Source organism: Strongylocentrotus purpuratus, unplaced genomic scaffold (genome assembly GCF_000002235.5).
Source record: "Strongylocentrotus purpuratus isolate Spur 01 unplaced genomic scaffold, Spur_5.0 spur5_scaffold_10, whole genome shotgun sequence".
Classification (NCBI taxonomy): Eukaryota; Metazoa; Echinodermata; class Echinoidea; order Camarodonta; family Strongylocentrotidae; genus Strongylocentrotus; species Strongylocentrotus purpuratus.
The window spans coordinates 17,531,228-17,557,297 of record NW_022145595.1 but is presented as its reverse complement, the minus strand read 5'-3'; the positions used below and the strand labels follow the sequence as shown (position 1 = coordinate 17,557,297).

Below are 26,070 nucleotides of genomic sequence, written 5' to 3'. Positions count from 1 at the left end.
GCTCAACTGTTGTTTAAAAATTAAACAAATTAAGGTTGTTTACATTTTGAACACTTAGTTGTTTAAAAATTAGGAAAGCTTTTAAACAACAGTTGTTTTAATAGTAATAAAATTGCACAACTCGGTTGTTTAAAGCAAGTTGTTTAAATTTTAAACAATAATGTTTAAATTACTAAGCAACTGTTGTTTATTCAGTATTACTGCACAACTGGGTTGTTTAAAAGGAGTTGCTTAAATTTTAAACAGAACTGTTTATTGTCTGGTTGTTTGAATTTGTGAAATGACCTACTGGAACCATTCCTGCAATAATCACAACGATTTATACACTGTAACATGCAGAGCTTGTTGCCAATTTACTTCAACATTTGGTCATCATATTCATGGCAGTGACAGACAACATTATTATTTGTCTCTATAACTTCACCTAAACCCCATCGGCGAAGCCGAGAAGAACCAAGTCGTCGCCTTGCCCCGTGTTCCGCCATTTTCGTCTGCACTGCACTGCACACTAGCACTGCATGCTTGCATGCATGTATTATGTACGTACTTTGTGCATATCGCATGTGTGTGCGCGAATTGCAATCGCGTATCGAGAAAATATCAACGACGCCCCCGGGACTTTTTAAACAACTCTGTTTAATTAAATCTTCTTTTTTTAAATAGATAGTTGTTTAAGCCAATCGAGCACTGATTTTTCGATTTTGAACAACGTTTTTTACTTTTTTAAACAACATTCTTTTAAACAGTGATATTTTAAACACCGTTCTAACAGTGTAACCCCCCCACCCCCACTGAAAAGAGTCTAGCGACGTCCTCGTCTCCACCCTTCCACATGTCTATACCAGTGATACTAGCCAAGACAGGCTAAAATCCCCGAATCATGTCACATACCACAACTAATACCGTGTCGAATTAACACTGCTTGTCAACACCTTATCCCTGCCCTCATGTCAGCATGTTACCATCCCAACAGGCGTTAGTCATCATTTGTAAATAGGGACTTTTAGAATTGCCGAACGACAATGTGGATTGACGTCCTTTTAATGCACTGCCTTGAATGGACGTCAAACGTATCAGTCCACGCAAATCTAAAAGTCCCTATTGTTGACAGCTCAACACCAATGCATAGGGATCATTGATAGCTTATCTTTTTATATTTTGTAAAAGGTATATGGCTTTCGATATTCATTCACAACTTTTTAATACAATTATCCCATTTGTATACCATTTTCAAGATACCGAACAGTAACCAAAATGAAAGTATCCAAGCATGTCGAGCTGGAAGATTCTCTCCTTGGTGCTGAAGGAGAAGAGCTGTTTGGGACTATCACCCTTGACAAGCCGCTTCACGATGACTCAGAAGCTTCTCGTTTAGTCCAGGATTTTGTTGTGACCGTCTTCATCAAATTTCACGAGCAGTCAGATGTAGTCTATGAGGCTCTGAAGGTGCGGTCTGAGAAGGGTGCCATTGTGATTACCCTTGGGTCATCATGTGTGAAGGAGCGTCAATTGAAGGGAGGCATGAATGTGTCAGTGACCGTTCAATTGTGCATCAGTCGAGAGCGATTTCTCTCTATGCATCATGCTGTGGATAGCTTGAGTTGTATGGACACTGTTCTTCCCAAAGGACAGCAGCCGAATAGGTCAGCCGTTGTTTTATCTAAATCATTAGCACTATAGATGAGTGGTATGGAAAAAGATAGCTGCACCAAAAATAACGCAAAATACATGTACTATATTGATGAGGCTTAAAAAGACGGAGTTGCGATTGATCCAAATCAATCGCAAGTCATTTAATCGATTGCAGGTTTGCAGTCTCCTACCGCTTATGTTCAAAGTTGCGATTGATATCAATCGCCAATAACCTGCGATTAATCGCAACTGTTTATAAGACAGGACCCAAATAAACATGTTAAAAACATCACTACAAACTCCTACACCTCTTGCGTTCCAAACGCATCTTTTTCCTGCCACTACATTTTACTAAGGAATCTATTAAAGCAGACTTAGTTGGGTGACTTTGTAAATGAGTCAAGTCAATTGGTTTGAACACTTTAGCTGATCGTAGATCTAGTGTCTTTTGGGCAGACATCGGACTACATGTGCAATTATTATTATTATTATACGAATTAGTATTAGTAGTGCAGCTGTAGTATTAGTAGTGGAGCGGTAGTAGTAGTAGTAGTAGTAGTAGTAGTAGTAGAAGTAGTAGTAGAAGTAGTATTAGTAGCAGTAGTAGAAGAAGAAGTTGGCAACAAATCACTACATGATTAAAATCAGATGTTCCTATACATAAACATGTAACTATTGAAATGAAATATTTCACAGTTACTTAAAGCTGCCTTTCCATCGGATATTTCAAAGCAAACAAGCAACTGAATTGAAAATAAGAACATGTACAGTAGTGTGATAATTTTAAAAAACAAATACATGTATCCATTTCAGAATATGGATTTTTGGTTCAAAATAGGTTTCCGGAAGTAGCTGATGAGGACTGCTTTGAAGGTATGAACAGGCGACAGGAGCAAGTTGTCCGCCTTATCAAGTCACTAGGAACAAGAGGAAGTAAAGCTACATCCTTTAGTGGTCCAACCATGATCCTAGGGCCATTTGGGACAGGAAAGACACATACTCTGGCCACAGCGATACAGAGAACTTTGACAGAGAGAAAGGATGCTAAATTCTTGATCTGCACTCATTCAAACAGGTGTTTTTTAAATACAATTTCCAGAATTGATAGAGGTGTTTTTCTATTGCAATACAAAAATATATTGAAAGGATATATTTTACATGTAAGCACCAACTGAGGAAGAGTAAAAAAGAAGAAGTAAGGCAGAGTAGGGGTCTAGATTTTTGTTCAATTCAATTCAATTGATTTTATTTATCATGCAAAACATAATAACAATGAATAAGTATTAAACAGAAAATATACAATGAAACATAACAATTAATAAATATAATAGTAAAGGCACGAGAAAAGAGAAACTAACTAAAAGCAAAGAATTATTAGTTCCTCAGAGGCTGTTCTACAATACGTATAGAAAACAAAGTACGGTATTCATATAAAATCCATGCTATTTCCCAGATTGAAAATGATATCTCTTGGAGATTTCTCCAAAGCCATGTCAGTTTTGGTCATCTCTAAAGTACATGCAATTTGCTCAACGGTTCTAGAACACCTACCCCCTGGACAACCACCCTCCTAATAACCACTCCTAGGATAACCACCCTCTAGGACAACTACCCCCTAGGACAACCACCCCTAGGACAACTACCCCCAGAAAACTACCCCCAGACAGCTACCCCCTACGATAACCAACCTCTAGGACAACTACCCCCGGATAACTGACCCCCAGACAACTACCCCCTCTGACCACCCTCTAGGACAACCACCCCCGATTGATAATTACTCTAAGTGGTTATTATCCGGGAGTAGTTGGGTGGTAGTTACCATAGGTGGTAGATGTCAAGGGGGTATATGTCCTAGAGGGCGGTTGCCCTAAAGGTAGTTGTCTGGGTGTACTTGTCCCGGAGGATAGTTATCCAAGGGGTAGTGGTGTGGGGGTAGTTTTCCTAGAGGATGGTTGTCCTAGGCGGTAGTTGTCTGGGGATAGTTGTCCTAGAGGGTGGTTGTCCTAGGGAGTAATTGTCTGGAGGGTAGTTGTCATAGAGCGTGTTTTTCCTAGGGGTGATTATCCGGGGAAGCTTGTCGAAGGGTTGGGTGTCCAGATACGATTCCTAACATCCTACTACTACAAACCATGAGATCAAACAACTAACATGCTTGGTGTATTATAGGTTTTATTTATATATATTTGCAAATCCATCATAATTGTCTTCTTAACTATTTATGATACAAAGTATATTTGTGACACCATAACACAAAGCCACCAAAAAGACGCAAAGTGTGGTTTCCAGTAAGACTTAAAGGGACTTTGTAACATTGTTCAGATGACAGATAGTGGTGCTAAGGTAGTGACTTCAATGCTAGATGTACAATTAAAGATAACCTGAAAATTTGAGCAAAAACGGACCATTATTCATGGTGCAAATTGGGAAAAACTGATCCGATCGATTCCTTAATTCTCCCAACTATATTATTACAATTTAATTACATTTTAGGTGAATGGAAATCTCATAAAGCAATAAAATGGCTGTACATTCCATTCCAGACATTTAAGTTATCAGATTTTGTATAGCCTGTTTTATGTCTTTTTTTCATGGAAAAACGGTTTGGAAAATTAAAAAATGGTTGGGAGAATTTAGATTCAGAAGCGCCGCACATCGACGCCCGTTCGAAAACCCGTTGAACTTTGTAAAAAATCTTCATATTGCGTGAATTAATTTCGGATTTGGGGCATCGTAGTTGGATAATCCATACATACAAACATAATTTTACGTGTTTTGGATCCTGATTCAACAGATTTGTGAAATCAACCATCACAATGTTACTAAGTACCTTTAATAAAGGTGTATTTGTTCAGGATGATCATACTCTTTTTTCTAAGTAATTTCAAAATTTGGAAGCAAAACAATTATTTAAAACTGGTATTTTGGCTGTACTTTGTGGACCATGTCTTCCTAATTTTGAGTTTGTTTTAGCAGTTTTGGTTTGTTACAACCCTTGCTACTGGTCTCATTTCGATCTCAAATAACTTTAAAACATTAAGATATTACATTGATGCCATAAAGAAATAATGGAAAGTACGTGATTAGTTAGTGTGCCAAGTTTGAGGACAATTTGATTATTCCTTCTAAATATTTATAGAGTTGTAATCCTCCTTTTGTCACCTTGCACACGACCTTCGAAGTAAAAGTGGTAAATAGACAACAGACTTTAAACACATCTTTCTCTACACCATGTTTCTATATTGAACTTAACATGCTTTTCTTTTTTGATTGCGTTAGGGTTATATTGATGAGTAATATATCATGTTAAAGTTAACAATCTTTTCTTTCAGGACCAACCCTAAGCTAGAAAGTCTTTTCTGGCATCTTTATGGCGTTTTTGTGGTGCGGGGTGACATGTGTCCTTTAAAAATGTAATTTATTATTATTTATACAAAAAAAAATCGTTCCATTATATTTCATAAAAGCTCAGTTATTTGTTTTGTTATTAATCATTTTAGTAATGCTTCCTTGCTGGCCGTTGCAGTAAAATGTATTTGTTCTTATCCTTATTTCCTGTTTACAGTGCTGCTGATCTGTACATACGAGATTATCTTCATGGATTCTGTCAAGATAGTCCTGATATTTGGATGGTGCGTGTGTACGCAACAATGCGGAAACTAAGCACGGTTAGAGATCCAGTGAAGCAATACATGCTCATCGATGCTGCAGGACCTCGTTTGCCAACCGAAGAGGAATGTCAAGGTAAAACCTGCAATTTTGGTCACCGAGTTTCAAGGTCAGCCTGTCTGTAGGAGCCGGGAGTACTGGATGACAGTGGTCTTGATGTAGAGATTGGGTTTGAATCCCTGCGATAACAATAACACTCTGGAAAGACCTTAACCTAGTACATTAGACACTCTATACCCAGTTAAAGTGAATAAATGGGTACCCGGTCTAAAGTTATTCCTTGAATGCTTGATCAACATTTCATGCAGGGTAGCTTGGTTAAAGCCTAGTTATAATCAATATTATCATCATTTGGAAATTTGTATTAATGCTACTTTATTTTAACTACCAGTATTACTATTAATTCATTTTTTTCTTCTTGAATAGTTGAGTATTCCAAAGAACGATTTTGTATATCTTTGATAAATGATATAATCATATTCCCATAATGATAGCTCTTTACAAACCAGATTAATATTTTGAATTCTTGACCCATCTGTTTTTAGACTGGGTCTCCAGAAAGGGCCCCAGTATAGTTGTAGTCACTCTGAGGACAGCGGTGCACCTCACCAAAACAGCTACACTGCGTGGATACTTCTCTCACATTGTGATAGACGAAGCCGGGCAAGCCCTAGAGACGGAGGCCGTCATTCCGCTAGCCCTAGCAACAGAGGATACAAGTGTTGTGCTGGCTGGCGATCCGAAACAGATGAGCCCACAGGTAAAGTACAAGCCAATATGCTAGGAAACTAGACTGTGAATTATCATACTGTGAATTTCATAAATAAATGGCTCAATTTACTTGGAGGGGTTTCGTGTATTCAAAGCATAGGTCACCCATGATCTATTGAATGTCTAGATCTAAGAATCAAAACATGAGCACCGATCAACGATTGTGATTTCTTCAAAAATTGCAGGTGCACTCTCCCCGCACGAAAGGGGCCAAGTTCGACATGTCCCTGCTGCAGCGTCTTTTCAAATATGACAAACAGAATGACTGCCACGCCAGCTGCAACCTCACCATCAACTACAGGAGCTGCCAACCCATCCTAGACTTCTTGAAGGTGCACTATCGCACATCCTTCATATCAAATAGCACCAGCAGTGACCACCCCAACCTCTTTCCTCTCAACTTTGTGGACGTGCGGGGGGAGGATCAGCTTGTTGGGACATCATACATGAATGCAGAGGAAGCAAAGATAATTGCAGAATACGTCGCTTCATTGATGAAGCACTGGCCTGAAGAGTGGGATAGACCCAAACAGAGTGACGTTGTGGTACTATCACCTTACAGAGCTCAGGTAAGTATCCTTTTGTTTATAAGTATTAATCAAAGCATGACATTTACTCCATTGATATGACATTAAAGGAAATCGGTTCATGTACATGGACATTGGCTTGAAAGCAGTAAGGTGTTTTATAGTTTAAATGTTATTGTACAATATTGTTGTGGTTCTATCACCTGTATACAAAGTTCTAATAAGTGTCCTCTTTGAGAATCGGTGCTCAAAGTTCACTGATTTGAGATGATGTTGATAACCGGTATTTGCTTTGAAGTTTGTTGTGTATCTGTAAAGCACGTTAAGCCATTGTGGATGTATAGCTATATAGATCAAAAATAGTTTCCTTATTCAGGCATACCAAATATCCTGTGTTGATTTCATCTTATTTTCTTTAACATTTACAGAAGCGAAACAAAAATCAATAATCAATGTTGCCTTCTTTGCCTTAAAACCCCAACCAATAAATTCGTAGTTTAAAGGTTGAGAAATGCTACATAATAATAGGTAATTACGGACATTTTAGAATTTAAGTTTTTTTAAGTTCTTTCTCCTTTCTTTTTCTTCTTCTAACACAAGGTTGCTCAAGGTTTTTATATTATTATATGTACATATATAAATATATATATATGTATTTTTATATTTTGTATTTATTTTATTTTTTAGGGGGTATTTAAACCAGTTTATTTAGAAAAATATAGCACACTTTTACCGGTAAATATTCAAGATTTAGCCTGTTTGGCTTTAATACTTTTTGTTATAGTTTGGTCTTAAAAGGAAAATTGTTTGCCTTTTTTGATAGGTCGAGGTAATCCGAAAAGAGATGAGGAAGAGAGGCCTACACGCTGTGACGGTTGAGACAGTGCAGAATGTGCAAGGTAATTTTCCAAAGATACTCTGCTGAACCAGTTGACTGGATAGTAGGCTTGAGTTTTAAACGGTTCCCCGCTTGCGTTTCCGACCGTCACGCTAAAAACCCTGGTTTGAATTGTTAATATTTTGGGTATTTCAAAATTGAATTTTGATGTTTTGGCGATACTGAACTTAAAATTAACGAACTGAATTTCAATTGAATTCAATATTAATAATGTAAAAATAAATGGATATCATTTTAGATGACAACGATTGGACTTTTCAGGGCTCTAATATTTAAGGTGGAACAAAGGTTTCAAGCTTCGCGGTACCAAGCTTGTTCAGAAACGGAATTCAAAATATGACTCACTGACGTCTGGGCAGTCTACGATAGGCTACCACACATGAGACCAACATGCCGGTCAGACTATTTGAATTACAATGTGGTATGCACCAATTTTAAACAAATATACACTCACGAAATAGTGGAAATAGTAGGACAATAAATTAAAGACTGGGCGGCGACCGCTCGGCAGCCTTTGACCTAGCGGCATCGATTTTTGATCTTAATCGCTCGACGGCGAACGCTCGATTAAGTCGGTGCCCTGGCGGCGAACGCCCAGAGACCGAGCGTATTTTTGGCGGCGAGTGAAAAGTAAGCAGGCGCCGAATTTTAACTCCGCGCTAAAATTTTAGCGGCGACCGAGCGATGCACTAAAAACAGGCGGTGCCCGGGCGGTCGGCCGTGCGATATTCGCCGTCCGGCCGCCGAGCAGGCTACTTTTGGAGGTTGTTATCATAGCTTTAGGCCTACAAATGTATTCCTCTCTGCTTTCACACGCTGACTACTGCAGGACAATTTCTCATATCAAAATTTTGGCTAGTTGAACGAGAAATTATTATCCCTGTTCTGCAAAATCCATAATGACACAGGCCTACTAGATACTTATCCAAGTCTTGGCAATACATGATCATGCATCAAAGGGTGTCAATACGTTAAAACTATCCCCTATTCTGAATTACAAATAGTGTGAACAGAGAATGTGTTTATGGGCAACTATTATCAATTGAATGTACGATTTCATTATTTAACATTCCACGTCATGGAGCTTTCTGCACTACTATGTTGTAAATTTGTGCAAATGTATAAATTCTAACAATAATGAGTCCAATGTAAATTTCGATACAATTTTTTTCTTATTGGCTGAATGTAATCAATGGGAAGCCAAAATGTATTTCAGACATATTTTTCTCCCTCGTAAAGTGTATAAGTATTTAGTTTATAAGTTATATTTAGTCACAAAATATATTTTCATGTTTAATCCACTTTGTACAGGGAAGCAGTATCGCGCTGTCTTTCTGAGCACTGTGAGAACGAGATCCTCGTTAAATAAGATAGACACCACGTCCCTCCCCCAAGTAGGTGACCGAAATGTGGGAAACAAGTTCTGGTATGGATTCCTTTCAGACAAAGGGCTTCTGAACACAGCTTTTACCCGTGCACAGTCTCTCATAACTGTCATGGGTGATCCTGTAGCAATCTGTTCAGCAGGGGAATGCCAGAAGACATGGAAGAGATACATCATGACATGCGAGAGGAATGATGCCATCCATAGTAAACAAGGCCTAACGATGGCTACTGTCCAGAATGAGATTGCAAATGCCAAACGTCTGCTCAACCCTAGTGCAAAAGCATTCGTTCCTAGAGATTCCGCTCACAGTGCAGCCGGCAGGGGAACCCCTCACATTGTAACTGCAAGACCTACAGTCAGTAGAGCAATTGAAGTGCCAAGTTGCTCTCCGAGGACTGGAAAGCAACATAGAAGTGCCAGTGAATACCCTGTACCTGGTGCCGGTTTTGCTGCGTCTGCAGCTGATGATGAAGACGAGGAGGAGGAGGCCCCGCTTGTTGATGAATGGCTTCAAGAACTGAAGATTCAAGTGAATGAGGACATGGCTGAGGAGTATAGGAGATTACATCCAGAGGTGTCGGCCGAAGATCAAGGGGAAGAGGCTGCATCAGGACAAGAATCTGATGGCCGAGATGCCATACATATACAGGAGCTAGAAGCTGGAGTAAGATTACAGACCGCACAAAGAGGGGAAACTACACCATCTGCAACAAGAGCTACAGTACCAAGTGTAACAAACCGTACGAATAAACATGTGCTACAGAACCTACGCATAGTGGAGAGAGAAGGTCGTTATGTCCTTCTACAAGATGATTCATATGATTCAGATGATCCAAATGATGTAAGAGTGGATACCTCTTGTGAGGCACAAGAGACTGATGTTGAAGAACTTCGTCGCAAAGCTGTTCAAAGCCCTGACATGTACAAGGTCTGTATCTTCCGCCAAGAAATCACTGGACGTACATATGCTGTCCCCCAAGACAGAAAGTCAGGCGATGAGATACCCATCATGAATGTAAAGCGTCGAGGACATGCCCTCAACAGTGATAAGATTCTTATAGAGGTCTTAACAAATGAGGATGAGCAAGAAGTTGAAGAAGATGATGATGCCAAACAAGAAATAAAGATCTCTGGAAGGGTAGTAGGCATCATTGAACACAATGCTAATCTCCAGTTACAAACGTTTGTGTGCCACATTCATCCTCAGAATGATAATGTTATGGTGCCTATTGACCGTTCGTCTCCTAATATGATTATCCTGGGAAGGGGAAGAAGATGCGCTTCAGAGAATAATGCAGCTGTCGTTACACTGTTTGAGAGTTTGACAAAAACACGAACTGAATGCAGCTCTAGAAAAGATGTAGAGGTTACACAAGCGGAGAGAAATCATAAACTCTTTGTTGTTCGCTATATCGTGTGGCCCCAAAAGGCTCAATATCCACTGGGAGCAGCTGTTGAAGAGTTGGATCATGGCGATACAGAACAAAAGGGGCTTAACATCCTTCAACTTGTGCATGGCATCATAACTCAATGTAAGCCAGCTGCAAGAGAACAAATGCAGCAAGATTTCCCTGAAGGATGGAGTCTTCCAGATAAAGCTGTTCAGAAAAGAGAAGATTTCCGAACGACAAGGACCATCTTCACTGTGGATCCTCCTGGGTCCACAGACTTGGATGATGCCATCAGCTGTGTCTGTCTACCTGGACAGCGCTATGAAGTTGGTGTACACATTGCAGATGCGTCCTACTTCATTCAACAGGACAGTTCAATGGATAAAGATGCCTACAAGAGGGGTACAACATTCTACCATCCATTCCAAAGTGATGCTTATCATATGCTGCCAAAGGATGTGATCTCAAGGCTTCTAAGCTTGCTCCCGGAACAGGATAGACTTGCATTGTCAGTCATTTTCACTCTTGATCATGAAGGGCAGATCGTTGCGGAGCCTATGTTTAGAAGGTCCGTGATTCGATCATGTCAGAGACTTACCTATGACGAGGCAGAGGAGTTGATTTTTGACAGCAGCAATACTTGTGATCTATACATGCGTGTTGCAGAACCTATTAGGTACTTATATGAGCTGTCAAAACATCGCCGAAAGCAGCGATTGGGAGATGGACAGATGGTATACAATGCTGATGACGATGATGGAGGGGCACTTTCTTCTCCACATGCCCACAGCGTAATCGAAGAGCTGATGCTGATGACCAATAATGCTGTTGCTGAACAAGTTCTTACCAGGTTTCCTGAGTGTACACCACTTCATAGGCAGCTGGCACCATCGCAAGAGAAGGTAGAGACATGGAAAAGATGTCATGATAACACTGCAAGAAACAGTATTCGTCTTCCTGAACTTGTGAATCCTAATCACAATGATGCAGTTCATGACGTTCAAGAAGAAAATCAAGGTGGAGAAGACGTCCTAGTTGCTGCAGAAGTATGGGAGAAGGTCAAAGAATGCTGTGAATCAAAAAATGCATCGAGAAGTCATATGGAGGATATGGCTAATCTCATACTTCAAGATGAAAACCACCCACAACATGCAGTGGCTCAGTCTAACCTGTACGCCATCATGGAATCTGCAGAATACGTCGTATCAACAAGCGAAACCACGCCAGAAAAGCAAGAACACTATTCTCTGCAGATGAGAGCGTATACTCAATTCACCTCACCCATCAGACGTTACATTGACCTTGTTGTGCATAGGATGCTTGTTGCTTGCATGGAGAATAGCAAATGCCCTTACACTGCTGAGGAGATGGCTGAGATCACCCATCATTACAACAATCAACATACCAAAAGTAAGCGCTTCGGCATAGCCACAAAAGAGCTGAAGTTGGCTCTGAAGCTCAAGGAAGCTCCTCTTCAGGTAACAACGTTTGTAGAAGGGATCACTGAGTCATCCATGAAATTGCTTATCCCGTATCGTAGATACATCCAATCTAGGCGGAGAGTAATTCCCTTTAGTATTCTGAAGCCCTCCGAGAAACCAGTAGTAAATAAAGGTCTCACAGATGTTCAAGTTAAATGGAAGTGTAGCATGTATGACTACAGCAGGAAATGCCGAGCAGAATCACCAGCCAGCACTAGAGTCACATGTTCAGACGTTCCTGTCACAATTCCAAAGGACAAATGGCAAGAGATCCTGCAATCGATCAAGAGTATGTATAGGGATGGAAACTTAGAGGAAGTTCGGACTGCCATTGAGACAGCACAGATCCATGCCCAAGGTAGTGAGAACCCCTTCTCACAGAGGAGAGGAAATCAGGATGACAGGTCAGAACAGAGGGAAGCGGGAGTTATGCGTTTCCAACGAAGCTACAAGTTGGGTGATCCCTGCAGGGTCCAGATGCATGCACAGATGATGAAGGGTATGCTTACTCCAAAAGTACAACTCTTCAACATGACTCCTCACTTGGATATTTGTGCAGAGCATCGATCACAACCCGTTCAGTGCTTCTCAAGGATAGCCACTGACATTCCAGGCAAGGAGAACAACATTACAGCATACAAGTCAAAATGGCTTCAAATCCTGTCTATGATCTCCTGCCACAACGCAGTCAGCGATGATGACACCATCATTATACAGAAAGTGCCAATCACATGGCAGAAAACTTCAAGTGAGTTCACAGGTCACTTTCAGTTAGATAAGAATTTCCTTGAAGTTAACCACATAAAGATCTGGAAAACAAAAGAAGAAATGAAGAGCAATTATCATTACCTGTGCATACACCTGGTCAATCTTGACGTGGAAACCAAGCCTCTGCTACAGATCAAGGGGTATGATAACCGAGAACGCAGACATCATGTAGGTCCATTCAATGCTAAAGACTGGGAGAAGCAAACGTGTGTTCTCCACTGCAGGATATTGACAGGCGAGGATTCTCAGCATTGTCGCACATGCCAACAGCTCCTTCGTACAAATTCAAAGTCACTTCCAGTCCACTTTGTAGTGCATCAGAAGTCCGTGCCACTTCCAGAAAAGAGTAATGATCATCATGTTGCAAGTACTGTGGAGTTCATTTCTAAACCAGAGCCAAACAGGTAGGTCTACTCAGTGCTCAATATAAACAGATTTAGGCCATTATTTCGCTTCATTCGGATATGACGCGGTAAATAACATTATTGTTCCTTGTTACAAAGAGCTTCGTAGATACCTGTAAGGCATTCTTTGTGCGCAATTGCCATTCACTTACAGGTTGTAAAAATGAACGAGCCTTTAATCGCAGATAACACCCAAAGCAATACACATAACAAAGAAGAAGACTAAGAGCAATTCCCATTAGTTGCATTATCTCTTATACATATTGTTATTGTTCCTCTCTACTACCGATGAGCAGTCAATGTTTGAATAGTTTTTCTTTGAAAGAGGATCATCTAATGGAAAATTATTTTTGTGATTTACATTTAATGTAGTTGAATTGTAGGGTTGCTAGTACCAAGCAATTCAAAACTTAATATAATTATTTCTGTTTTTTCCCCAAAATAGCTGCATTAAACAGAGCACGATGATTGGCCTTTAAAGGGCAAGTCCACTCCAAAATAACTTACTTTCAATAAAAGCAGAACAATCAGACGAACCAATCAAAACAAGTTGAAGCAAAATCAGATAACTAATAAGAAAGTTTTGAATTGTTGATGACATTAAAAACTGAAAATCACAAGACAAATTGGCAACCTATTCATAAGTATGTGACGTTATTGCCTCACACACTAATTGTTTTCTTTGTATTGGATATATAAATTTCTAATTTTCCCCTTGAAAATCTTATTTCCCCACACGAGCATCCAAGTTATGTTGATAGTTATATGTTCTTGTGTAATTTTGTTTCAGTTATATCATGAAAAATGTGAAATTGTATAGACTATTTAAATGAAAATCAATGATTATGAATATACAATATTCAGAAAATAGTATTAATTCTTCAAAGTTCGTGAAAGATTTTGTGACATATCATGCATGCCATATGATACAAATCATATAGCCTGGGCAAAAGCATGGGGAAATCAAGTTTTCGGGGATAAAAAGGAAAATAAATGGGATAAATATATATATAAAGCAATTGATAAATAGTGAGGCAAACTGATAACCAAATTAGCAATTTGTTTAATAGGGATTTCTAGGTTCTATACTTTTTCATACTTTAAACTTAAAACTTCCTTATTAGTTTTCCTATTTTACTCAATTTGTTTTGCTCCGTTTCTCTTGTTTTTCTGCATCTATTAAAAGCAAATACATTTTGGAGTGGACTTAGGCTTTAATGAGTCATGTGTATTTAATTTTACTGCAGACGAGAAGAAGTGGCTGTAAATGGTGTGGACTCAGAGAGGGTGCCGGTGTTGGTACAAGACATCGTCTTGCAACGAGACATCGTCTTGCAACGTCCGAATCATCCTGATTGGCACTTAGGTAAATTAGAAGGAGTCATGGTAACAAAAGATCTCAGGGTTTTAGCCCTGTTATCGCAGTGTACATTTATCAAGTCCGATTTGATCCATGAATTATGAATAATGCACACTAATACCAATTAGCGTGCATCAGCATCAGCATAGTGAGATAAATTGATTATATTTTGAGTAAAAGAAGGTCAACTGTAAATATATTAGCAGGTCAATATACATGGAATTTAAGGTCAGTTTAACCTTGGTATGGCCAAATTAATGACTGTTTTACGCTATTTTAGTGCTCAACTCAACCAAAAGCTCAGAATTTCGGATTTGCATGTCATAGGTCAAAGGTGAAAGGTCATAAAGTTCTATTGTTAGGACATGTTAGGTAAAGCTTCTTTGTTCTCACCGTGATATTCCTAAATAATTGAATCCAGGATTTTATATTAATTTAGGCCGAGGCATTTTGGTTAGAAAGTCGCATTTGTCTTGTTTTTTCTACTTTTCTTTATCTTGAGGATTCATTCGAAGACCTTAATGTATAATATTCGGCATCACTATATGAAGAAATATCGATTGCAAAGTGACTCACTGAAGGCTTTTCAATATGTTGATATTAGACAAAGGATGAATTTAATTTATCTCCACTCAAATAGAGAGTAATATCAATATCTCAAATATGGAGAACATCACCATCTTATTAAATATTTGATAACCCAGTCATTCGAAATTTAGGCTCCCCACATTTTACTCTTTTTTTAAATATTTTTTTTAATACCTTGCCTGTAATTTAAATATATTTCGAAACTTTGTAATTATTTTTCGTACATTATCCTTATTTTGAAATCTTTATTTTCGTTTTGTGTATGAAATCTATACGCTTGTAAAAAAACAAAAACATAATTTAAAGTGTTTTTCGATGTAAAATGTAGAATAAATAAACTTCACTTTTATAACTTATGGATACCTATTTTCTTTGATATTACTTCCATCTCTCTGATGAAGCTAATTTCCTTAGAATCCTCCAAAGGGAATCCCAAGCGTTAGCGCTCACAGACCTGCGTGTACCAGAGTCGACACTGCATCCGTTGAACCCTTCCCAGCAAGCTGCTGTGAAGAAAGCTCTCCAAAATACATTCTCTGTCATTCAAGGACCCCCTGGTAAGAATTTATTAATCCATTATCTTCAATATATGTGCCAAGCAAACAGATTGCTTGCTGGGTATCTTTTTTTTGTTAAATACCGTAAGAATTTTCTCACGTTGTTTTTACACCGCATGCAACTCCCTTTCCCATTCATTTGGAGAAAAAGAAATCGTAACTTATGTCTTTCAAAATTATGCAGATGAAATGTGGACTGAACCTTAGTTTCAAATTTCAGGCCATTTCTTTTCTATAATTGTGCCACAAAATGGGCACCGCTCAACACTGGGTATGCTACTATTAGAGATGTATCCATACTCTTATTATGGCTCGCTCAATAAAGCAATGACTTGTGGTCTAGTAGATAAGTCACCGGACTGTAGATCACATGATACATGGTTTAAATCCCAGCCCAGCATAAACTTCATTTGAACAACATGCCTTATTTTAGCCAGATGTTCATGACCCTGTCTGAATTTCATATCAACGGAAAGCTTGTAAGCCACAGATTACAATAATTTAAACAAAAAAATATGCAAGTTTAGTGTCTGTTAGAGGAGTCAAATCTTTCCGAAGACCCCAAATTTAGAGCTATGAAAATCGAAAGTTGTTCACCTCGCATTAAAGCAAAGCTTATTGCCTCAGCTAAATAGGCGAGCCGAATGGGTTCACGTGTTATTCCGTCACCGTGACTGCGGCAAATTTGTCCCATGTCGTCCTCTAATTTGGAGGGTGCGGAAAATGAGGTTTTAATTTGCCTTTGTTCAATACTAAAAATGAAAATACTTTGTATTAATTTATATTTTTATTCTATGTTCATTCAGCTTTCCATTGAAATTAAGTTGTATCTTCATCGGACCGGGTCTCGTTAGAACTATAAGCTAAGAAAGATAACCAATACCTTGTTCAAGAATATACCAAACGGTCCTTTTCAGGACTACAAACCCTTAAGAAAGATTATCATGAGTCCTTTTTCAGGACTCCTCAATCCTCACATTCTCTCACATGGTGCACCCGCAAGCCTACTGTATAAAACATGTTTTGTTGGTGATTTTGTCTTTTTCCAAAAACTTTAATTATATTTTTGTTTAATTGTTATTTTCCATATATCGAAATCGGAAAGGTGCTGTTCTTCGTAATTTTCAGGAATTCGTCCATGAACAAGGGAAATATTAAGTGCGAAGGCTTATATCTATTTCAGTGAAAAAATTATTAGCAACCGAAAGTTATTGATTTGATTTCCATTACAACAATAATTTTTTTCCCCATGTGTGTATCAACTGTATGCATGTACGTGTATTAATATATTCGGTATGTGTTTTGTATACTTATATCAAGTCCACTCCAAAAATAGTTTACTTTCAATAGAAGCAGGAAAATCAGACGAATCATTCAAAATAAAATTGAGCAAAATGGGATAACTAAATAGTCCTCGAACCTGTATCATGATAAAAAGCTTTCATGGGACTCAAAATTGTGTTAATATTTGCATGAGCGTGCATTATAACAACCCTTTTCCCCTTTTGTTCCTTCTTTTAATAGTGAATTTCACTGTGTTCATCACAATTTCCTACACGTATCCATTGTTTCCAATGCACATACGACATGTAGGGCTTCTTAAACCTCACTCGAGAAATTGACTCTTAAGGGGATCCGGGAACTTTGTCTCATCCTTGATTTAGCCTATATGCTGCAATCATAATTATAAACTTGTAGGCCATTCAGGAATCCCATGACTTGTACAAGCCGATCTCCTGTCTGATTATCATTATCATGAATAAAGATATTTATGATTGAAATCGAAATTTCATTTTGCGTTTTCTTAACGGTTTTCATAACACTACAGTCTATCGGGGAAAATGAGTATGGTAGAACCGGTCACTCAAAGATTTTTTACTTCTTAGAGGGACTTCATGATCATTTTGAAGCGCAATTTTTGCTTCAATATTACACCATATCACAGACGCTAATAACACGTAGGGCCGTGCATCTCAGATTTTACATTGTTAAACGATGCCTTTAATTAATAATAATAACAATAATAGGCATGTCCATAGTGCCGTCTATCTAGAAATTCTATTCCGAGGAGCATTTATTATTACCCCGGCTTTATAGCCTAGCTGCCATTACAGTGCTCCAGCATTTCAAGGAATCAATTCTTTTCAGGTACCCATTTACCTCATCTGGGTCGAGTGTGGCAAATGAAGATTAATGCCTTGCCAAAGGACATTAGTATCGTGTCGGGGATCGAATCACGACCTTCGAATTTCAAGTCAAGTGCTTAAACCAATCGACTACGACACTTTTAATTCCTTTTTAACAAAAATGTAATGCGCGGATGAGATAGTTAATACCCTTTATTTCTTAAATCCCATTTGTACTAGTTTGGCCGGGGGGGGGGGGGGGGTCAAAGCTCGCTGCAAGGTCACTGATAGGTGGTTATCTCATCAAATCAGCTCTGAATAAACATAAGAAAAAGGGGATCATGGGGAACCCACATGCACCGATTAGGCATTGTTTGCCATTTACAAAATCCATATATTTGCAGAAGTCATATTGTTTGTATATAAAATAATATATACAATACCTTGTGAGAGCTTCAAACAAATAAATGTAAAGAATCGTTCAAGTTATGAAAAAAAAATAATCTTTCAAGGTTTTTTTGAAGGATTTCCTAGCATTCGGGTTAACAATTTTGAAAAATATGATTTGTGGCAATTTTGGCATCCCAAATTTGTTTACGAAACGTGTTCAGAAAACAAGTCACATTTATCACACCTCTAACTAAACTTTAATCTTCCTGCCTCAAAATTTCCCCAAAAAAACTTCTCCAGAAGTTTGAAATAAACCATTTCGTAATTCAACCACTTATTCTTCAAGATATATTATACATATAGTACCTTTAAGATATTGGTAATCACAGCATTACTGTTATTATCAATGATTGTCTATACTCTGCAGTCTCCAAGTTATGAGAAAGCGTGAGTTTTTCGGCTGCATTGCCCGCAATGGTTCATACTTAAAACTTTGCAATTTGAGATCATGGTCGTTTCCTTGATATTTATGTTCAAGAGTTTGTTCACCAAAAGCGAGTTATTTAGAAGCATTTACATGTAGATGGCGCAAGTAGCTATACGTAGTGCAGTGGGGCTTTAAACAAATATTGAATGCAGCTCATCATTCCATATAACAAACATTCCCCTCTAAATTCATTAATTTCCCTCAGGGAAATATTGCATCACTCAAGGAATGTGTTGGTTCGTTTATTTTGTTCAATTGAACACATTAGCATTTATAATGTGTATAATATAGTTGATATAAACATCTCCTTTCCCCTCAAGGCACTGGAAAGACTGTAACAGGAGCTTACCTTGCGTACTTCTTCACTCGTCTCAATCAGAAACTACCAGCTAGCAAAATGCGTCCACAGGTGCTGTACTGTGGACCTTCAAACAAATCGGTGGATGTTGTAGCCGGTTAGTTCTTTTCATTTTTAGTACCAATATTAATGCAAATAAAATTGCAAAATCCTATTTTATGCACTTCGATGATGACCAATTAAATTCGTGAATACATATGTATATTGTGCCTTAACAATTTAGTCCTGCTGTGCCAAAACGATTTAATCGTGCTTCCATCATCCCATAATAGAAATATAGTGTCCTTTGCCTTCTGTTAATATTAATAATAATAATATTTATTTTTGTATATAGCGCTTAATACAAATGTCTCTAAGCGCTTTACAAATATACTATTACCCCGGTCATTGGATTCAGTCCTTGCCCGCACACAATTGGGGCAGATTTCTTTGTTTACATAAGAACTAAATCCTTTTCGTAATCCGCATGGTTATGTGTTGGTCCAATATTATTTTCTTGCATATTGACAGCTTTAGAAAACTTTTTTCATATACTGCTTGTAAGTGTCGGCTTGCATGGTGATGTAGATATACAGTAGGCTTTTGGGTGCACCATGCGTGTGTGAGAGAGAGAGTGAGAGAGAGAGAGAGGGGGATTAAGGAGTCCTGAAAAGCCACTCCCGCCACTCATCCTCTCCAAGCGCTATAGTTCTCCTTAGAGCTATAAGCTAATAAAGATAACCAGTAGTCTTTTTCAAGACTACACAAACAGTCCTTTTCAGGACTACACACCCCCCCCCCCCAAGAAAGATTACCGAGAGTCCTTTTCAGGACTCCTCAATCCTCTCTCTCTCTCTCTCTCACATGGTGCACCCGCAAGCCTACTGTATATTTTGCATATATATAATTAAGAATATTACAGTAAACTTGAGAGATTTTTTGTGTCTATTTGTCCATTTCCTCCCCCCGTTAAACATACTCTCAACACCCTTGAATATAACACCGGATGTGGGTTGTATCAGTGAGGGGGACATGACGATCCTGCTATACAGCCCCGCCCCGCCCCGCCCCCCCCCCCATATGGCACCGTTTAGTCTCATTTCACGACGCCCCCTATCGTCAGAGCATGGTCAGCGTCAGCAGCCTAACACGTTAGCCTATGGACGTTTTTTTTTTAAAATCGTTAAAAATTCATTTTTTGTTTAAACGAAAAGCACATCCACCCCGACGTACGTTATCACTAGCTCTTTCATTTGAGCCCTCATGTCTCATTGACTTTTGAAAGTTCACCCACCGTAATTTTTCAAAATAGGTTGCAAGCTCGTCATTGCCTATAATACACATGTGAAACAAGTCTAACTTTGGACTCAGTTTACCAAGCGATTTGAAGATTATAGGTCGAGCACACGAAACATAAAACGCATGAATTATCATAGATCACTTCTGCCTATTTCATTATGTCCATTTCATCCAACCCCCCACCGTAATTTTTCCATTTAGTAAAAGCAAACATTTTGCCGAGTTTAGCAAAAACATGAATATTCATGAACGGTCAGACAATACAGCCTTTTAGTACGTAACGTATAGTGAATGGGAATGGGCGATGATCCGTTCAGGAGGTAGAGGTCAGTGGTTTGTGCTGGCAATGTTCACGCGAGCGAAAATGAGACAATCGGAGCAATATGACTCCGGGGTCGGAATGACCGCATGCGTGTTACCAAAATATCCGGTAAAGGGGTACTTTTCGCGCACCAAAGTCAGGCTCGTACATACACAAAATTTGACTTTACACACCGGACTTAGGGGGTGTTTTCAAAAGGAGGGAACACGCTTATGCGTACCCTAAATAACACTGAGTGGGGGCCGGTTATACAGCACACTTATTCAGAACATACTCATCACTCTGAATTTGACCACATGAGCACAGGTCAAGTCTTTGAGAGCTCCAGAGCTTCATGCTTGCTGCAAAGCGGCCTTCGCCTAATCGTAGGAGGTTCAACTGAACCAAGGGCTTCCTGGGAAGGTTGATGAGAGGGTGAGAGGACCAAGCTTTGATATAGGGTTTGATCTTCCCTGGGATAGCTGGTTATGTAGCGCCAGCAACCTGAAGGTTCTCAACACTAAAGATAATAGCATTTTTTTCACACACATTTTCCATCAAGGCCTTCCATTTGTAAATATATGTAAAACTGTTTCATTTATATACAAACGCATTGTAAGGCCAGGAAAACAGTTTTTTCTGAAGATTTTTCCAGATTAGATGGGATTCCTGTTCATCAGACTTCCAATTAAAGTCAGAGCTGCTCTTGTCATCTTGTTTATTCCATCGTTTCATAAACTTGCCCTAGATAATCTCAAGAAGTTCCAAAACATCTCCATTGTGCGAGTCTACAGTAAGCAAATCGAGCAGGAAGAGTACCCCATCCCTGGTGATAAGCCGTCCAGGAAAGAAGCCTCTATGTCAGAGGGGCTGTCAGACATTGCGCTTCATCGCTTGATCAGGAAGCGTGGAAAGCCTCATGCAGAAGAACTGGCGGCATACGAGAGGAAATTTCACACATATCCAGGTGAAATACTTCCCAAGGAAATCAAACACTACAAAAGCAAGATATTTTTGGCCACGGTGAGTGTTTATTTTTTCAACTAAGAAAAAGACTTATTGCACAAAGTTGTGTAAAGGACATTGGTGTTCTAGGTAAATACAAAATATCGGATATTAGATGAGAGCAATTTATGTCACTTATTGGATATACATTATTATTTTCTAGGTTGGCAGCTATGTGCATAATATTAATGGATTCCGATCACCTAAAATATATTTTCTTTATATGTTAGTGGTTCCTTGTCATTATACAACACTACACATATATTTAAATCATTAGCTTTGAATATAGCTTATATAGAAAGGGATATTGTAAGTTCCGATTTACTCTCATTAAATGTAAAATTGACCAGTGAATAGAATAGACATATAGCTCCGTTTAGTCTCATTTGAGAACGCCCCCTTTCAGCAGAGTCCAGAAGCCTAACATGTACGTTAGCCTATGGACTTCCCCCCCCCCAAAAAAAAAAAAAAAATCGTTAAAAATTCATTTTTTTTTAAAACGAAAAGCACATCCCCCCGACTTACGTTATCACTAGCTCTTTCATTGGAACCCTCATATCCCATTGACTTTTGAAAGTTCACCCACCGTAATTTGATCAAAATAGGTAGCAAACTCGCCATTGCCTATGTAACACATGTACAACAAGCCGAACTTTGGACTCAATTTACCACGCGATTGTAAGCTTATAAGTCAAGCACACGAAGGATAAGAAGCATGAATTATCACAGATTAGTTCTTATTTGTTCATTATGTCCATTTCATCCAACCCCCCACCGTAATTTTTCCATTTAATAGTATAGGCAAGCATTTTGCCGAGGTAAGCAAAAACATTAATATTCATGAACACCATGGACTTTTCGATTATTAACAGAGGGATGCAATTGTGCACCACATCAAACTCTTCTACTTTCAGTCGAGTATTTTATTGTATTATGTAGTTCGGTAGGTTTATTTAACTGATTAATTATCAGATATCAATGATAGTTTAAAGATATGGAAAATATTCTTGTATTTTATATTAAGCAAAGCAATCTCACATACAAGATCACTATCAAGTGTCGTCTGATCCGCCGATTGCCGTCTGCTATATACGCGAACAAGCCTACGTTTGTGCTGGCGAAAATGAGACAACCGGATCAATATGATCACGCTCTTTAACCATTATCCCATTGAATAGGCCTTTATTTTTGTAAAGGTTATTAGTACCCTTTCAGATTCATAATTTGTTTCACTGCAGAGAAAAGAACTAAAGAACCATCACATAGTCCTGTGTACCTGTAATGCCGCTGGAGCGTCTCGCATCTCAGAATCCACCCGTATTATCCAGGTGATTGTTGATGAGGCTGGGATGTGCAGCGAGCCAGAAACTCTGATCCCTCTGGTTTCAGTGAAACCCAAACAAGTGGTACTGGTCGGAGATCATCAACAACTCAGGTATTATGGGATACCCTTGTTTCTTTAAAGAAGGGAGGGTGAAAGGTTAAATGACCATTACTTTGTGGATATACAGTGCGTCCCAGAAAATACGAAACCGAGAATTGTCGAAGTGTTATCATAACTTAGTCACATTTATAATAAAATCAGCCGTAAACGAAAGACTTCATGTGTGGCTGATTGTCAACGAAAGGGTGTTAAGTTTTTTGTCGATTCTGCTTTTTGCAACAGCAGGCAGCCAGTAAAAACGCATTTGTTTAATACAAATTATGGAAATGCAAGCACTACTTTAAACAAACAAAACTTTGTTATTCCTAGCTCATATTTCCTGACCGAGGTGTCATATGAAAGGGCACAAACTCAGCTTTCTAGAAATGTGATTTTCTCTTTGAAATTCAGATACCGTCCGCCAAATTACTTTTTGGTTTCCTCTCTTCAAATACATTTTAATCACCCATGCGTGAAGTATGCATCATATGAGTTGCATCAAATTGAAGTGGAGGTCCTAATCTGTTCAAACATGTGTTATATATCGATTATAAATGCGACTAAATTATGATAAAACATCGATAATTCTCGGGGTGTTTTTTTCTGGGACGCACTGTATAGCAAGAAGAGTACATTTCTTTCCACAATTTGTCCACTCATTATAATTTAAGAAATCCATTGTTTGGGATTTTGGGTGACTCTAAATGAACTTTGTGCACATGAAATCTTAATTACGAATATTTATAATCCAATCACAAATTACTTGTATATGAGTGACACTGTGTATCAAAACTTGCACACTCACTTTACAATAGTATATTTTGAATACAGGTAGGATTGGAAAATGCCATTTTGGGCGATAGAAGTTTGAGAAGTTCAGAACTTCGAAACTTAAATATACTGTTTGTATCTAATACATGGAGATGTGATTTTTTGCTTAAAGAGATGTACATGCAACCCACTTTTGAAATATCAATGCACTGAATTTGCGATATTTTGATTGTATTTTAATTCGAAAGTATAATTTCATTAAGATGTATTGAAGGATACCAGCATGGAACCGTAGACATAAAGAGAGAGGGAGAAATGCTCGATAGAGCTCATACATTAATGTAAGTCCCTTTGTGTATTTGAGAGAAATTGGAAGGATTTGTTGTCGATGTTGACATCAATTCCTTTCTTCAATAGAGATATAAATATGTGTGTTGATGGCCTATGGAAAATACTGTTGAGCCAATTTTTTTCCTTAGTCACTGTATTGCCTAATACGTGTTTGATGCTGACAGGTCAATAATCACAGAGCCAAATGCTAAGCAGCTTGGAATGGATATCTCACTGCTAGAAAAATACAAAGAAAAAGCCGAGATGCTTACCATCCAGTACAGAATGGTGAGTGTGGTCCTAAAAAGACAAACGTGTGTTCTGGTTAAAGAAAAAAGAAAAACCAATTCCCACAGAATCAAACGAAACTTACACAGAATGTTAAAGATTATAAATAAATATAATTTGCCAAACAATTTTGGTAGAAAATGTATACTGGCCGAGTAATGAGCATATAAAGATAAGGAAATCAAGGTAAGTAGGCCCGACACCATGTGTGTAGTCCGATATACATATTTCTGTGTAAAGTGCTTGTTACTTTACCAAGACTGGGCCAAATTTATTATGATTTTGATGACTGCAGAACCTTGCAGTACGTACCAATACTTACATGCTACATGATCAATTTTTCCTGATCTATTCCACACCTTTTCTTACACAATTCAATCGCATGATCAGAACTCAACTTTATCTTTAAAAACAAAATATAACAAATATACCATTTGCTAATAGTGGCGGTGATAATGAGGATAATGATGATGATGACGATGATGATAGTGATTATTACGCTGGTGGTGAATATGATCATGGTTATGGTTATGATTATGATGATGATGATAAGGATAAGGATAAAGATGAAGATGGTTATGATGATGATGATAATGATGACAATGATAATACCGATGATGTTGTTTGATTTGCACAGAGCCTGGTGCTGTAAATATGTAATGAATAATGCAGGAAGGTAAGACTGCAACTAATGGTGCTTGCTAGGGCCTAGTGTGGTGATGATGATAAGGATAATGATGATGATGGTGATGATGACAGTGGTGATGATGAGCGCTGCTGCTGGTGGTTATGATGATGATGATACTGAACGTGTAGCCCAGCAGCCCAATGTACTTGGATCAAACGAACGAGGTACCAATATCTGAGTATTGGAACATTTGAGGAAAACCCTAGTATAACCAAATGCGTCCCTCTGCTGCATGTGGCCATTGGGGCCGGTTAACCAAAATGCATTTGATCAAACGAAACAGGTACCACTTGAAACCAGTGTTAACTAAACGCATGAATGCCACAGAGCACTCAATGGCCCATGCTAGACAAAAACTTCTGCTGCTAAGGGCCCCTTAACGTGGCCCTAAAGCCAATTATTGTTGCATTGACCCAGATTAAATATGCAAGGTACCCCTCAAAACCAGTATGAAATGGTCGGGTTTATCTTACAGACTACGGAAATCATGTCAGTCAAATTTTCTGCTGCAAAAGGGCCCACAGACACACTAACAAAAAAATGAGGCTCCAAATGGGCAATGATCAAGTGAAAAAAGTACCACTTGAAATTAATTGTAACTTACCGTAATAGTTGAAGGCTACAAAGCACTGAACGGCCCATGCCAGACACATTTTCTGCTTATTAGGGCCTGACAGACGCCCCATAAAATGTTACCCAAAGGGCTGTTATTGCAGCATTGACCAAAGTTTAAAAGGACTACTTTAATTACGACTCAAACTGATTTGGAATGGTACGGTTTATTCTTACAGACTATTAAAGTAAACCATCATGACATACTTATTTATTGCTGCAAAAGTGACGAGAGACACCCTAACAAGAGGAGCCCCACCTGGCCAATGAGCAATCATTACAGATACTACACAAAACTAATTTGAAATAAAAGGGCACATTCCACAGAGTAAGTAACTGCCGATGAAAGACAAATTAGCATAGTGACCCCCAGATAAAAGAAAGTGGCTAAATGTTGTTCTTGGGCCTTAGGAATCGAACATTAAATGTAGATTAAATTTTCTTGTAACATGACAATTCAAGCAGATCACATTATTGTAATCCTAAATTAGATTGCAGAATTAAAACGTGGTGTATATTACTAAATAAATATGGTGACTTTCAGAATTCTACTCAAGACAAGTGACCTCATTTTAACTAGTGA

The 26,070-nt window shown here is 38.5% G+C and overlaps 1 protein-coding gene across 1 annotated transcript in view; it reads left to right on the top strand.

Moving 5' to 3' along the window:
* Window positions 1-1,279: 1,279 nt before the first annotated feature.
* LOC105443243 (helicase with zinc finger domain 2-like) overlaps window positions 1,280-26,070 on the top strand; it is a 30,665-nt gene continuing 5,874 nt past the window's right edge. Inside the window, exons 1-13 of the mRNA XM_030979122.1 lie at window positions 1,280-1,643; window positions 2,471-2,707; window positions 5,195-5,373; window positions 5,844-6,058; window positions 6,255-6,638; window positions 7,420-7,495; window positions 8,806-12,925; window positions 14,173-14,291; window positions 15,275-15,430; window positions 18,754-18,888; window positions 21,119-21,393; window positions 22,614-22,810; window positions 24,085-24,187. Coding sequence (XP_030834982.1) covers window positions 1,522-1,643; window positions 2,471-2,707; window positions 5,195-5,373; window positions 5,844-6,058; window positions 6,255-6,638; window positions 7,420-7,495; window positions 8,806-12,925; window positions 14,173-14,291; window positions 15,275-15,430; window positions 18,754-18,888; window positions 21,119-21,393; window positions 22,614-22,810; window positions 24,085-24,187 — 6,318 coding nt within the window. The 5' untranslated portion in view covers window positions 1,280-1,521. The remainder of the gene's footprint in view (window positions 1,644-2,470; window positions 2,708-5,194; window positions 5,374-5,843; window positions 6,059-6,254; window positions 6,639-7,419; window positions 7,496-8,805; window positions 12,926-14,172; window positions 14,292-15,274; window positions 15,431-18,753; window positions 18,889-21,118; window positions 21,394-22,613; window positions 22,811-24,084; window positions 24,188-26,070) is intronic.